This window comes from Dendrobates tinctorius, unplaced genomic scaffold (assembly GCF_039654945.1).
Source record: "Dendrobates tinctorius isolate UK_male_01 unplaced genomic scaffold, ASM3965494v1 ptg000133l, whole genome shotgun sequence".
NCBI lineage: Eukaryota > Metazoa > Chordata > Amphibia > Anura > Dendrobatidae > Dendrobates > Dendrobates tinctorius.
The window spans coordinates 12,895,292-12,908,935 of NW_027361801.1; the positions used below are offsets into that span (position 1 = coordinate 12,895,292).

The 13,644-nt window shown below is 44.1% G+C and overlaps 1 protein-coding gene across 4 annotated transcripts in view; it reads left to right on the forward strand.

Moving 5' to 3' along the window:
- Nucleotides 1-395: 395 nt before the first annotated feature.
- The window catches only part of DOCK11 (dedicator of cytokinesis 11), a 481,846-nt gene continuing 468,597 nt past the window's right edge, over nucleotides 396-13,644 (forward strand). For 3 of the 4 annotated variants that reach the window (XM_073543480.1, XM_073543481.1, XM_073543483.1), the window contains exon 1: nucleotides 396-598. In XM_073543480.1, the coding sequence (XP_073399581.1) occupies nucleotides 497-598 (102 nt within the window). In that variant the 5' untranslated portion in view covers nucleotides 396-496. The remainder of the gene's footprint in view (nucleotides 599-13,644) is intronic. The other variant, XM_073543482.1, reaches the window with a different exon arrangement.

Genomic DNA, 13,644 nt, shown 5'->3' on the forward strand with positions numbered 1-13,644 from the left:
CCTCTCAGCATCCTCCTGTCACAGTCCTGACAGGGCTCAGCCCTCAGCAGCTCTCCTTCCTCTCAGCATCCTCCTGTCACAGCCCTGACAGGGCTCAGCCCTCAGCAGCTCTCCTTCCTCTCAGCATCCTCCTGTCACAGCCCTGACAGTGCTCAGCCCACAGCAGCTCTCCTTCCTCTCAGCATCCTCCTGTCACAGCCCTGACAGGGCTCAGCCCTCAGCAGCTCTCCTTCCTCTCAGCATCCTCCTGTCACAGCTCTGACAGGGCTCAGCCCACAGCAGCTCTCCTTCCTTTCAGCATCCTCCTGTCACAGCCCTGACAGGGCTCAGCCCTCAGCAGCTTCTTCTCATGATGATAATGCTATGACTGAGCAATTAAAGTGAAAGCAGCAGAGGAGGAGGAGCAGCACCAGAGAGGAGTGAGAGCGCAGCTCCGGAGTGTCACACTGCAGCCGCCCCTCACTGGCACAACGAACAGCCTGACTGCCACTTCAACATGTCTGAAGTAAGGAAATTCACCAAAAGGCTCAGCAAGCCCGGGACAGCGGCAGAGCTGAGGCAGAATGTGTGTGAGGCGGTGAGGAGCTCGGTGATACTGGTGAGTGCCCACCATTGCCCCCAGCTGTCCCCTTCCCTGATCACACGTGGGCTCTATGGGGCAATGCCTGTGTCCTGTGCCCACCACTGAGGCTGCTCAGCCCCCTCCCTGCCCTCCTGTGCTGGAGACTGTGACATGAGGACATGATTGTACAGGAAGTTTGCAGCAAGATGTGGTTACAATGTATCCGGCTGACACCACTTCTCACGTCTCCTTATGAGTGAGTGCTCAGCTGCGGGGTCTGTCACTGAGTATCGGGGGCTCCTGGTGAGGACCCTGCTGCCCTCTGCTCAGTGCAGGACACATCTTTGTTGTTGCTGGCTGATGGCAGCCACACCCAGGCTGAGGAGATGCTGAGCTGAGGAGATGCTTGTGCAGCTCAGCTCCTGCAGAGCTGGCTGGGGCTGAGGGGCTCCCTGGACCACAGCAATGGCCGCTGGGCAACTTGTTATTTTCACCATAGAAGTCAATGGAACTGTGACAATGCAGAGCAATTAACGTGTATGAAGCGCCTGAGTAGTGGGAAATGTGTGTTGTTGTGTCATGTGCAATAGTCTACAAATGTCAAACGGTGAGACCAAAAAATATTTTGTAAAAATTGTTGAAATGTCTGACAGGAAATAATTTTATATGTGAAGTATCCCAGGTGAGGCGTCGTATGGCTGAGGTGCAACATGAGGTCCAGGAGGTCTTCCCTACACATGATCCCAGGGCCCTTGGTAATAGCCTCCCAGGGTCCCTCTTTGCTCTCACCCTCACCATCCAAGACTTTTTTTTACTAATAAACTTTTTTTTATTAGTTTTATTACTACCATTTTTGTGGTCGATGCAACTTTCTGATCTCTTTTTATTTAATTTTTTGAGAGGTGAAGTCATACTCCCCACCATCCCGGATTCAGCGAGACTGTCCCTACCCGAGGGCTCCAAAGAATCTGCATCTCTTGGCAGAAATCGCAGGCCAAAATGCTTGCGGAATTGATGCAACTTTGTTGCGGATTGTCATGCGTTTTTTGATGTGCGGATTTGCCTTACTCAATGTATAGTCAATGAGCGCAAAAACGCTGTGTTTCCGCACAAAGAATTGACATGCTGCGGGAAAAAAATAACGCAGCGAATCTGCGCGGATTTTTCCGCAGCATGTGCACAGCAAATCTCAAATTCCCATTGGCTATCATTGGTACTGTACTAAACTGCGTGTTTGATGCAATTCCACGCATCCAAAAACACTGCAGAAATGCATCAAAAACCGCAACGTGTCTTCATCTCCCCGTAGGCATTGAAAAAAACTGGTTCTAGCATTTTTTTTTATTTTCGGCATTCATTGCATGGCATAAATATTCTGATATTTTAATAGCTAGGACAGTTACACATGTGGCAATACTAAAATATATAAAAAATATTAGATTTTGATTTTATGTTCCAGTAAAAGGGGGGTGATATGAATTTTATAATATTTTTATTTTTTTTACATTATTTTCAGTCCCTCTAAGGGACTTGAATCTGCAATCACATCATGGTGTAAAATTGCCAGTCTCTTAGGTGTACAGACATGGCAGACAGTATGTGATCAGAGCAGCACCTTCTCCGTACAGTACATGCAGTGCACTTATCCACTGTACGTGTACGGCAGATGTCGCCAATGGAAACCTTGACATGGTGTGTTCTCTAGGTGCCAATGGCCCCAACACTTGCTTAGATTAAATGGGCACTGGTGTCATCCTATTTAGGGAATTTATCAAAAAAAGCATACAATTTTTCTGGGCTTTGAAATATGACAAATTTTGCTGCATACAGGGCTTAATAGGGACAGAGGAAAAATATTCTCTAGCAGAAATTGCTGTAAATTGTAGTCTACATCTTTGCCAGATCAAAGCTGGTATATATTATTGCTCAAGATGTGCCAAATTTATTAAGAAGAGTGCACCTAAATCTAGCACATTTTACTCCACCAGGTCTTTTGTACAAGGAAGTTTTTTGAACTTTGTAGCAACTGAGCATTGAATGGGTAAAAAAAAGATATATTTCTATTCAAAACCTCATCAATTACCCAGACTTGTACCCTTTCGGCTGGTGGTCCCAGCTCGTTTCTGCTTCCTGTAACAATGACATGCCGTACACCAAGCACATGACCATTGCGGCCAAGTCCTGGCCTTGTTGGTCAGGTATTTTGTATACCGCCACTAGAGCATCAAAGGTTTGAAAGGGTAAGTAAAGTTTCTTTGTATTTTCGCCAATCCCAGCTCTTTGCTATTTTTTTTCAATTCATGGCAAAATTAAGTTTAGGAAAAATGCATTGTATTGATTCACACAGTTTCTGCCATGCTTACCGTAGAGGCAGGCTGCAAAGCTGCCATGGTGCCTGGGAGGAGATAGATGGCAGCGGACCATGCTTGATTCCTAGTTCCAAAAATATTACTCTTGGGGAAAAATAAATATTTTGATGCCATCTAGCCTTTCTACCTTGATTGAATAAGGAGTGAAGTGTGAGGGTGATCAGCTGATGGATGAAGTGGCAGAAGGGGCATAGATTTAGTAAGAAGATTTTGCACATATAATGGGTTGACACTTGAGTTGACGTGGCAGATTGAGGGGCTGCACAAGGTAGGGTTCCCTTTTCTAAATGTGCTCTGGACCACCCACCTATAACACACACTTGTTCCACGTCTCCTCAGTAGTGTTTACAATAGATAGAATTTCAAGGGTGGTTGTTCTCAGGCTTAGGCCATGTTCACACACAGCGTAAGTGCTATTCTTAATCTACTCTTTTTTTTATCCACATATTTCCTGCAGGAGTCCGGTGTATACCCAAAAACAGTCTTCTCTAATTATTGCATTTTGCAGTGTTTTTCTCTTTATTTAATGACTTTCTGGTACAGACTCGACACAGTGTTGTTTTTTTTAGGGCAAAAAGCTTTGATTATGCATTTAAAAATCCAACTGTGTTGTTTTGTTTTTTTTTACCTTTTTTGTACAGATTTTTTTTAGACACACCATAGAAGCTTATAGAAAAAAAGTACCAAAAAACACACAGATCAGCATCTTTTCACACACAGTGGGAATGAGTTTTAGGGTATGTGCACACGTTGCAGATTCGTCTGCAGATTTTTCTGCGCGGAATCTGCAGAATCCGCAAGTCAAAATGCCTGCGTTTACCTGCGGATTTACAGCGGATTTCACCTGTGTTTTGACACCTGTGGATTCCTATAATGGAATAGGTGTAAAACGCTGCGGAATCCGCACAAAGAGTTGACATGCTGCGGAAAATAAACCTGCTTTTCCACACGGAAATTTCCGCAGCATGTGCACAGCGTTTCTTGTTTTCCATAGGATAACATGGTACTGTACATCCCCTGGAAGACTGCTGCAGATCCGCAGGGCCAAATCCGGTACGGACCTGCAGACGAATCTGCAACGTGTGCACATACCCTTAATGAAACCCCATTCACTCAGCTTGGACAGTTAAATGCAGTAGATTTTCTGGACAAAAGAACTCCAAAAAAAATCCCATGACCTTAATATTCAATGAAGTTTTGACACCTCACACCAGCTGCATATTTGCGTAGCTGACCTGCACTGTGCACTCTCCAATGCCACAGCATCACTAGCATCACAGCATCCATGATACTATACTGCAGCAATGGTCGGTAACTTAAACATCGAGCATTAAACAAGAATGGGGAAATATGAAACAGGCAATCCCTGCATGTGTTGCAGCTGTCGAACAGCCGCGAGACATGCAATCACGAGGACTCAAACAAACATATTTTTTGTGCACACTGAAGACACTTGGTTAGCATAAAAGCATGCTTGCTCACCACTAGTTCTGATCACTGGAAAATTGCATCTTGTGCCACCAACATTTCCTTCCATTGGATGAATATATTCTATTATTTCTAAACACTGTTTTTCTGTGATTACTTTGTGTCTTCGTTCATACTGCACCCACACACACAAATGATACACCATTTGAAAGGTAAACTTGCCCCCTTCAGCAAGAAAAATAGCCAAACAAACCACACATCCATGATTTGATCAAAAAATACAGTTTAAACATTAATTTTCATAAACCTGCAGTAAGGAAAAACTACCTGCAGGTGGCACCACAATACCCCAAAGCACACTACCACAAAGCTGCTTACAGACATTACAAACAAATCCAATATTTGGATTGGGGGCTTTCCAGCTAGCTCAACTGCTTGCCCAGCCTATTTCAGCCAAATTGGAGGTTTGCACACTTCAGTGCAGGTGAGTCACATATGCAAACACATTTGTAAACATGCACTGCCTATTAAATTGCACACTTGCTCCATTCATACTCCACCCACCCACACAAACAAATAATACACCATTTGCAAGGTCAAATGACCTGCAGGTGGAAGCACAGTACCCCAAAGCACACTACCACAAAGCTGCTTACAGAAATCACAAACAAATCCAAACATTTGCCTTGGGGCCTTGCTCAAGTGCTTGCCCAGCCTATTTCAGTCACATTGGAGGACTGCATACTTCACTGCAGGTGAGTCACATATGCAAACACATTTGTAAACATGCACTGCTTTTTCAGTGATTACTTCGCCCCACACACACATGATACACCATTTGAAAGGTAAACTTGCCCCCTTTAGCAAGAAAAGAGCCAAACAAACCACACATTCACGATTTTATCACTAAATACAGTTTAAACATTCATTTTCAAAAACCTGCTGAAAGAAACAATGACCTGCAGGTCGCACCTCAACCGGAAGACATTTTTTGGCCTCTACTTATCAAACCAATTTATTGTATTACCAATCTACACATATAAATACCTGTCTGTGTTCATCATCTCATGAAATACATTTACATTTGACCAGCTTGCTTTTTCTGAAATTGCATGCGCCCCTGACGACCAATGTGCGAAAATGTTGCAGCGGCCAAGCTAGTATACTCCAAAAGAGTGTTATTTTTCTTTTTTAAGTGCATTGAAAAGAATAGTTTATGCTTTGTAATAAATATTTGAAAAAAAAAAAATAACATGCTGTATATATATATTTTTTACAATGGAAGTCAATGGCTGACATGTGCAGCTGTATTTTAGCGAAGGCAGATACTCATTACCGATGTTGATTGAGCAGCCTGGATTCCAATTGTTTCACTGTACTTTTGGCACTTCCCTTGTAAAGTGCTGTTTTTACTAAACTATTGATAAATATGAGCATTTTTTTTATCTTGTTGATTGCTGTTTATTTACTAGAATCTAAACATTGTTTTCTATATGTATTACATACACTGATCCACACATGACCTTTGTGATAAAATGCACAAAGAAAATAAAAGAGGTTCTAAAGACACCCACATACGGTATGTGTTCATGTACCATTCCCTACTGTAATCAGCATCCTTTGGATTTTCATCGTGGTGTGTGGGATTTTACCAGATAATCCTGCGCCTCCATTTTTTGCCGTATCTATGACAGAAGCTCAGAACGAAGCCTATAACGAAAATGTGAAGAGAGCGTTATTGTTTCCTTCGTAATAAAAGAATTAATGAGCATTTTTTTTAATCACTTTTCTATGTGTTGTTCCTCTATAATTCCTTCTACACATTCCTGAAGAAATTGACAGGTGTTACTAAATTGGCCCTACACAATCTGACATTTAACAGTGTTGAGTATATAAGGAAAAACCCCTTTGAGATGAGGATTGGTAACACCTATTTGTCAATGTATTCATACATTTTGAAGGAGGAATAGCAGAGTAAGGCCGGGGTCACACTAGAGAGGAATACGGACGAGTGAGAGGCGTTAAAAGCACGCATTAGACACAGACAAATGATTCTCTATGGGGTACCTCGCACCAGCCGTATATTTCTCATCCATATTCTACGGTCTGTGCCAATCGCAGCATGCTGCGATTGTCAGCGTACTACGGCTGTAGTACGCCAATGCAAATCTATGGGTGCGCAAAAAATACGGGTTACACACGGACCGCACGTGTGACCTGCGAGAAATACGCAGGTCTTTTGGCTGATGCCAGGAAATGGCCCAATCCATCATCAGGAAGCTGATACATGCAAATCACCTCAAATAGCGCTCCAGACATCCAGGAAGTACGCCTCCACGGAGTACAACAGCGTCATGGCGACATTTTATCTGAATGTGGAAATGCTAATTGTCCTGGTGCAGGAGCGTCCCGAACTATGGGACCAACATGATGCCCATTATGCCCGCCGGGCAAGAAAGGAGGCTTCATGGAGGCGCATATGTAGGCAGATGTTCCATGACTTTGGTGATCGGCCACGTGATGAGCAGCAGAAACTGAGTAAGTACAAGTCAAAAAATTAGTAAAATTACCTCACAACAAAAAATGAATATAGAATCAGCACCCCCCTTCCTGTGCTTGTACTTTTTTCCTCATGAGGCCGTTAGAATTTGATGTGACACGTGGTTTGACACTGCCATCATTTGGGCCAGGCCACAAGCTCCTCATCCTCCTAGCCAAACAAGTTATTAAGTGTAGTTACTTGATACATCAACTAATGTGACCCGGTGTATCTGGCCTGTATGCCCCAATTAGATATGCCACCATGGGTAGAAAGCACACCCCAGAAGGCCCCATGCCTAGACTACTGGTAGCAAATGTGACCTATCAAATATGTGAATTTGACAATATTTCCTGTCACATTGCAGTGGAAGATGTGATGAGACGCTGGCGAAGCATCCGGGACCAATACTGCCGGGAACGTCAGCAGCTGTCCAGGAGTGGGGATGCGGGCTACGTCAAGAGAAAGTACATATACTATGACCGCCTCTCCTTCCTCACCCCAATTCTGGATCTCAGACCGTAAGTATATACCTCACACCACATTACACAGATACTTTGCAGGGCCAAAAATATTTAGTTATTTTTGGCTCTGTTCTATTTCATAACAGAACTCAGTCCAACCTTAAGGATAGAGGAACTGGCTCCGAAACTGACCCCGTCATCGATCCTCTGTCTGCAGGGGAAGAGGTGGCTGGCCCATCTTCTCCACCTACTAGGAGCATGGCTGAAGATTCTAGTCAGGAAGTGCCATTGCCTGCGCCCCAAAGCCCACCACCAGGACCATCTGGTGCGGCTGCAGCATCAGCAAGAGCAGAGGAGCAGGGCAACATTAGCAACAGCCCAACTGGCCATATTCGGGGCTCCCCACAGCCTGCTGCCACATCCCGGCGAGGAAGAAGCCGAAGGCGGCAAATACCTGCCACTAATAAATTATTTAGCCAGAGTAAATAGTGATGATGGGGAGGAGGCATACTCACGCAGCCTGGCCAATTATCTCCGTGCCCTTTCCCGTGAGGTCAGGCTCCGTATTCGAGGATGTTTTCAGATCCTGCTTGATGCGTGCACATACCCCAATACCCCCTACGAATTATTTGAATATATTGAGAGGTGGCAGCTTTCCCCAAGAAATCTCATGCGCCTTAGGCACCCCCCACAAATGCATGCTCAAGCAGGATCTGAGGATCCTCAAATACATGGGCCTACACCTCACCCCCTTCCTCCCACTACCCAACCTTCAATACAGCAGCCACAAATGTCTGCCTCTAGCCAACCACACCAATATGGCCACTTGTTCCCACCCAGTGTTGGAGGCTGGTCCCAACCTGGTTGGGGACGATATGGCTATCTTGGTGGGTATGAGACACGTGCCTACCACAGCCAACAAGATGCCCCTCCTCATTATTACTCTGGCCAGTACCACCAACAATCACAGGAGGCAGGACACTACCCACATCATGGGCAACAGTATGACCTCACACAGGGCGATGTTGGGCAGAGTAGCCAGCAGCAACCACAGGCTGCTCTTCCGTCTTCTCCTTCCCCAACGTATGAGAATTTATAATTCTGTGTCGACAATCAGTCTGATGCCAGGAGATGTCCAGTGCGGTTTCACTGGTGCTACAAACACCAATCCAAAGGAAAAAACAGGTGGTCTCCATCACCAAACTTTGTGAAAAAAGTGAAAACTCACATTTTTTTCAGAATGTTTTCCAATCATATTAATAATCCACCATGACAGGCAAGGCTACCTTACGCCTTTCAGACAGATATTACATGTCTGTACAAAAGAGAATATTTAACCATGCTATACTGGTCAAGTGAAAGGATGAAAATACACTACTCACTTGTTAAGACATAGAAAGAGCGTGATGTTCTTAAGGCTGGTCGCCTTGATTTGTGACTATAGATAGCTGGCAAAAAATTACTACTTCACTAAGGCCAGTCTTTTCTAGGGATTAGCAAGTGAGTAGTGTATTTTCATCCTTTGACTTTACAGTATAGCGCGGTGAAATATTCTCTTTTTTACAGACATGTAATATCTGAAAGGTGTAAGGTAGCCTTGCCTGTCATGGTGGATTATTAATATGATTGGAAAACATTCAGAAGAAATGTGAGTGTTATCTTTTATCAATAATTTTGGTGCTGGAGACCACCTCTTTTTTCCTTTGGATTGAACATTTCTAATGTAGCAATGTTGTCATGTTATTGCATAATGTTATTTTGTGTTCTGTTTGAAAATGTTACTTTTCAAAAAAGTTTTCTTATGCAAAAAGGGTAATTTGGCCCATTGCCACAGTTTTCATATGGCAATAATATGTTTGCCTTTAAAAAAACAAACAAAAAAAGGCAAAAGTAAAAATTTGTCTACTACAGTTTACGTATCTGTGATTTCTCAAAAACAGTGTCAGCATACTAACATACGCTTAGCAATGTAATGAAACAGTAATAGAATCAGAAGGGGTATGAATATATATATTTAGACACACATAAAACCAAAAATTATAACATAGACACAGCATGCTCTTGCCAAGAAGTTTCCCCCTCAGGTGAGATAAAGTAATTAGTGAAAATATCACGCACTTTGAGCCCAGAGAGCCGTCTACGTTGAGGGTTGATATGTGGTCTCACCCTACGCACATTGTCTGGCCTACGCACAACACCAGCCGAGGAGGAACAATCATGTATCCTGGTGAAGTTATGAAGAACCACACAGGCTTTTCCAACTTCATTAACATTTTTTTCACTCAGCTAAATGGCAGACTGGAGTACCCGCCATTTGGCACAAAGAATGCCAAAGGAACGCTCCACCAGTCGCCTAGCACGTGATAGGTGCAAGTTAAAAATTCTGCGCCTGTGGTCAAGGTTGCGCCGGGGATATGGCCTCATGACATTGCGCGTTAACTGAAACGCCTCATCTGCCACAAGGACATAAGGGACTGATTCTACAGTGGAGCCTGGTAGCTGGCGTGGTGATGGTAGATCCAACTGGTTGGTGCGTAGCCGCCGAGCCATTATGGAAGTATTAAAGACTCGAGTCTCCCGTCCTTCCATAGGCCCCAATGTCAACAATTATAAACTTGTACTGAGGGTCTGCCAGAGCCAACAGTACAACAGAAAAGTATTGTTTCTAATTGAAGAATTGGGAGCCAGAGTTCGGCAGCTTACGCACCCGAATATGTTTGCCATCAAGGGCCCCAATACAATTAGGAAACTGGCATTCCTCCTCAAAGTCCCTTGATGTCCTCAACCTGTCTTCCATCCTGGGCTCGGGCATGACGACTTGATGGAGTCTTGTCCAGATTTCTATACATGTTGACCTGACTATGCCAGAAATGGTAGCTCTTCCAATGAGAAACTCATGGTGGAGGGCGGCATAAGACAGGCCAGTGGACAGGAAGCTGAAGAACAACAGAAATGGATAATTTTAGAATGCAGAAAGTCCAAAAAAATCAGTTACATGCCGACCAAACTTGGTAGGAATTGAGATAGACTAACACACACATATTTGGTTGCACAAAGACTAAGTGATATTCAGTACATATTAGACCTAACATTCTGGTCTGTAAGTTTAAACATATGTGGACTAAGATGAGGGCATTAAACTTAGTCCAATAAGCCAAAAATACATACTTTGGCCCACACATTATGAACATAGAGAATGTGGTTTTGTAGTACATACCGTATTGTGAGTAGAAGTCGCTCCTCTGCAGATATAGCTTTGCGCATCCTTGTGTCCTGAAAGGTTATCCCAGGGCGCACTGTCTCCAAGAGTCGATCAAATGTGGCAATGCTCATGCGACAGTATTGGTAAAATTTAACAGGATGCTCCCGCAGAGAAGAATAGAGGCGGTGGAAATGACCTCTTGTGAGTCGTTGCCTCAAAAGTGGATGGACCCACATGCGTCTCCTCCTCCGCAGATCCACTATCACTGGGTATGGGTGACCAAAGCGGCGTGACAAAAGCCAGTTGAAGAGAACCTGCTCAGTTGTGTTGAAACTCAGACCCTCTGCCATGTTGCACATACAACACCAACACACCTAGTGAAGGCAAGGTCACAAATGGACAGAATGGAGGCAGCCACCTGTTCCTGAGGCAATAAATAGGGTGCAGGCTAATTATTTAAATAGTTAGCAGGCCTCAAAACCGTTAAATGTCCATTTTGCAAGGCTGCGAGAAAATCTCAGCATACGGATGCCATACGAATTACATACGGATGCAGACATGCGCAAAATACGCAACCACACCTGGCTTACGGATGACATACGGAGCACTATTTAGGGGTCATTCATCCGTATTACGCCTGTAAACTACGGACCGTATTTTGCGTCGGTTAGTGTGACCCCGGCCTTATAGCACAAATTTTAAAGGGGTTGTCATTACTTGGATAACACTTTTTAAAGGGGTTGTCAGATCGTAAGCTACAAGTTTGCATTCACTCTGTGACTGCAGACTTGTGAATCCTCACATAGCGCGCAGTGCGCACAATGAGGATTTGTCGACGCCGGGAGAGGGCGGTGATTCATACTCCCAGCCACATTCTGAATACATGGGCGCAGCCTCACTCAATACAAGTGTATTAAGCAAGGCCGGAAAGAGTCTAGTCGGAATGTTTCTAGGAGTATGTATATCATAGCGGTCACATGACTGCCTGCTTCTGGCACTGGAAAATTTTCTGAGTGCACAGTGCGCGCGATGTGAGAATTCACAAGTCTGCAGTCACATAGAGTGACTACAGACTTGAAGCTTAAAGGGCCTTTTACACATAGCGATAGCGCTAAAGCGTCTCCGATTTTGTGACGCAACAGCGATATCGCTAGCGATCACGCTACATGTGACACCTCCGACTGGCCCCCCCCGCTGGACATCGCTGATCGCATGAGAAAGTCCTGGGCCGTTTTCTTCTCGCTGGCGCTGACGAGCGACGCTTGGACGCAGGTGGAAGTCGTCATCATTGCTGCGTGTGACAAGTAAGTAAAGATCACCGAGTATCGCTGCGTCGCTGATGAGATCTGCCTGTTTGGCAGCAGATTAGCGACCATTTAGCGATGCACCAGTGATCTTGACCGGGTCGTATTGTTGTCGGGATCGCTGGTGCATCGCTAAATGTAACGGGACCTTAAGACCAGACAACCCCTTTAATTGCTGTAGTTCATTGTGTGAAATATTAAAAACTTTATACCCACCTCCCACACTTGGCCCAGTTCCAGCGATGTTGACGCTGTCACTCATGGGTGCTCATGTGACTCTCGCATGACATTGTTATGCCACTTGAGCACTACAGCTCATTAGTAGCCACTGATGGGCTGCTTCACCTGCACTCCTTTCAGACGAAACTTGAGTGTCCAATTGAAATGCGTGCAAAACAGTCAATCGGTGGCCGCTGATTGGCTGCTGCGCACACATGGAATGTGTAATGCGAGTACTGAGTAAAAGATTTGCTATTTTACGTGGCGATCCACAGCGTTTAAAAAGTGTTTTTCCAAGTAGCGGACAACCCCTTTAACTAGAACACAGGTTTTACCTAATATACAATTAACAGACCAAGCTGCGATGTTCATGTTCAGCTAAAGGGTGCCTCTTTAGTTTTGTTTAAGCACTATACTTCACTGCAGTTCTGTTGATCAGGTGATCAGACCCTCCCTAGTCACACATTGCGTATGTTTTGCCCGAAAAGCCCCTTGGTTGGTGACACTGTTATTAGACTAGATTCATACTGCGTTAGAGCAGTCCGTTCAACGCATGCATTAAACGGACTGCGCTAACACTACTTATTTTTGGTCGCGTTATGCGAACGTGCTAGCGCAGATGCTCCATCTGCGCTAGTAGTGACAGACCTTCGAACGCTGCAGACCGCGTCCTAGGGTCAGTCACAGCATGAGGGCACATCGCTAACGCATGCCAATTATGACATGCGTTAGCAATGCACTACGTTATGGCAGTCAATTGGTGTGTTACCGCATCCGTTACATAGCGCTAATGCCGCTATGTAACGGATTCGTTAAACGCAGTGCCATAACGCAATATGAGCCTAGCCTTACTTCTATAATGTCACATTATGCTTTGAGTCAATTCTGTGTCCTACTAGAGTAGCAGCACCCTCTGTTGAATACATTGTACACTCCTCTTCCAGGTTTGGACCACCTGTCCTTGGGTGTAATGTCACTTTTGTGATGTGACCCCTGAGATAGCTTCAGTCTGAACAAGAATCTTTATTGTACTTTGTGACCAGTTTCAGAAACTGTATTGTATGAATTGTTTGGCTGCAGTGCTTATCATATGACCTGGCAATGTGATCACATCATATAAACAAGTTTTGCAATACTCTTTAACCCCTTCAGTTTCACTTCATAATTTTATTTCCTTTTTCTAGGATTTTCAAATAGCCTTTGATTAAATGTAAAACAGATTTTATTAAATAATCTTAACCCCTTTCTCCAATCTCTTAGTTTTTGCGCTTTTGTTTGTTTTTGTCCTTCCCTTCTCCCAAAAGCCATCACGTTTTTGGTATTAATACAGTTATGAGGGCTTTATTTTTGCTTGATGATTTGTAATTTTGATTCACAGGGCCGTGGAGTTGGAGTCTGTGTCCATTTTGGTGGAGTCGGTGTAAAATAGACCGACTCCAACTTCTAAAATACCGTATATAATAAATTGGGTTCATTAGTTCAGTGCAGGATGTGCTGTAAATGTTTTCAGAATAATTTGGGAAAGTTATAAAAATGTCCTATAAATGTCTGTTCTAT